Source organism: Oncorhynchus nerka, linkage group LG3 (genome assembly GCF_034236695.1).
Source record: "Oncorhynchus nerka isolate Pitt River linkage group LG3, Oner_Uvic_2.0, whole genome shotgun sequence".
Classification (NCBI taxonomy): domain Eukaryota; kingdom Metazoa; phylum Chordata; class Actinopteri; order Salmoniformes; family Salmonidae; genus Oncorhynchus; species Oncorhynchus nerka.
In genome coordinates, this window is record NC_088398.1 from 80578359 (window position 1) to 80579416 (window position 1058).

At 52.5% G+C, this 1058-nt stretch overlaps 1 protein-coding gene across 1 annotated transcript in view; it reads left to right on the forward strand.

Annotated features, from left to right (window-relative positions):
* Positions 1–229: 229 nt before the first annotated feature.
* Positions 230–1058, forward strand: part of LOC135563047 (uncharacterized) — a 1535-nt gene continuing 706 nt past the window's right edge. Inside the window, exons 1-2 of the mRNA XM_065005845.1 lie at positions 230–376; positions 844–1058. The exon at positions 844–1058 is cut by the window's right edge and continues 706 nt beyond it. Coding sequence (XP_064861917.1) covers positions 230–376; positions 844–1058 — 362 coding nt within the window. The remainder of the gene's footprint in view (positions 377–843) is intronic.

Consider the following 1058-nt stretch of genomic DNA (forward strand, 5'->3'; position numbering starts at 1 on the left):
CTCCTCCACTACCCTGTCTGTACCACAGTGAACAAAGTCAACCTCCCTCGGTCTCTCTCTCCCTCTTCCTCCTCCACTCATCTGTCTGTAAAGCAGTGACCACTGTCAACCTCCCTCGGTCTCTCTCCCCCTCTTCCTCGACCCTGTCTGTATAGCAGTGAACACTATTTCTCCCTGCTTGCTCCTGTGCTCTGCCTGGACAGGATCAAGAGGTAATGGGTGTAGCTACATGACCCACAGATTAGGACAGATTTATTCCAGCATCGCTGGCCGTGTCCTGGGCCAAAGGATCGCCGTCGCCCCCAAGAGTGCTGTCCTCGAGATCGACGACGAGGGGAACGAGAAGGAATCCGCCAGCAGGGGAGCCGTGCACGCTGTAGGTTACACAGAGAACAGACTCCCCTTTAAACATATTCCCGCTCTACACCACAGTCCTCTAGCCTCACTCTGAAGACCTGTTCCGTCCTCACATACACACACCGTTTCTCTCATCCATATGTATTACAGCACAGCTCTACACTGAACAACTACATGGGAACGGGGTTGTTGTGTCTCAGACTTGACACTGAAAGGAGATTTAATGGCGGCCGTGTTCATGGCAAAACCTTTATAAGATGATACCATAATGTGTGTTTTTCCCCCCAAAGCTGAATCTGAGTTAGACATGTGGGAGAAGTTCATGGGGTAGCCCATAAATCAGTGTAGCTTAGTCCCATAGCTACCCATAAAGGCCTGTAATACACCCATCCCTATCGAGTCGCGGCTTGTCTCAGTCTCAGTCAGAGCCCATCCCAATATCCATCGTCTCCAGTCCCCATCGTTTCCAGTATCCATCGTCTCCAGTATCCATCGTCTCCAGTCCCCATCGTCTCCAGTCCCCTTAGTTTCCAGTCCTCATCGTCTCCAGTCCCCATCGTCTCCAGTCCCCACAGTCTCCAGTCCTCATCGTTTCCAGTCCCCATCGTCTCCAGTCCTCATCGTCTCCAGTCCACATCGTCTCCAGTATACATCGTCTCCAGTCCCCATCGTCTCCAGTCCCCATCGTCTCCAGTCCCCAT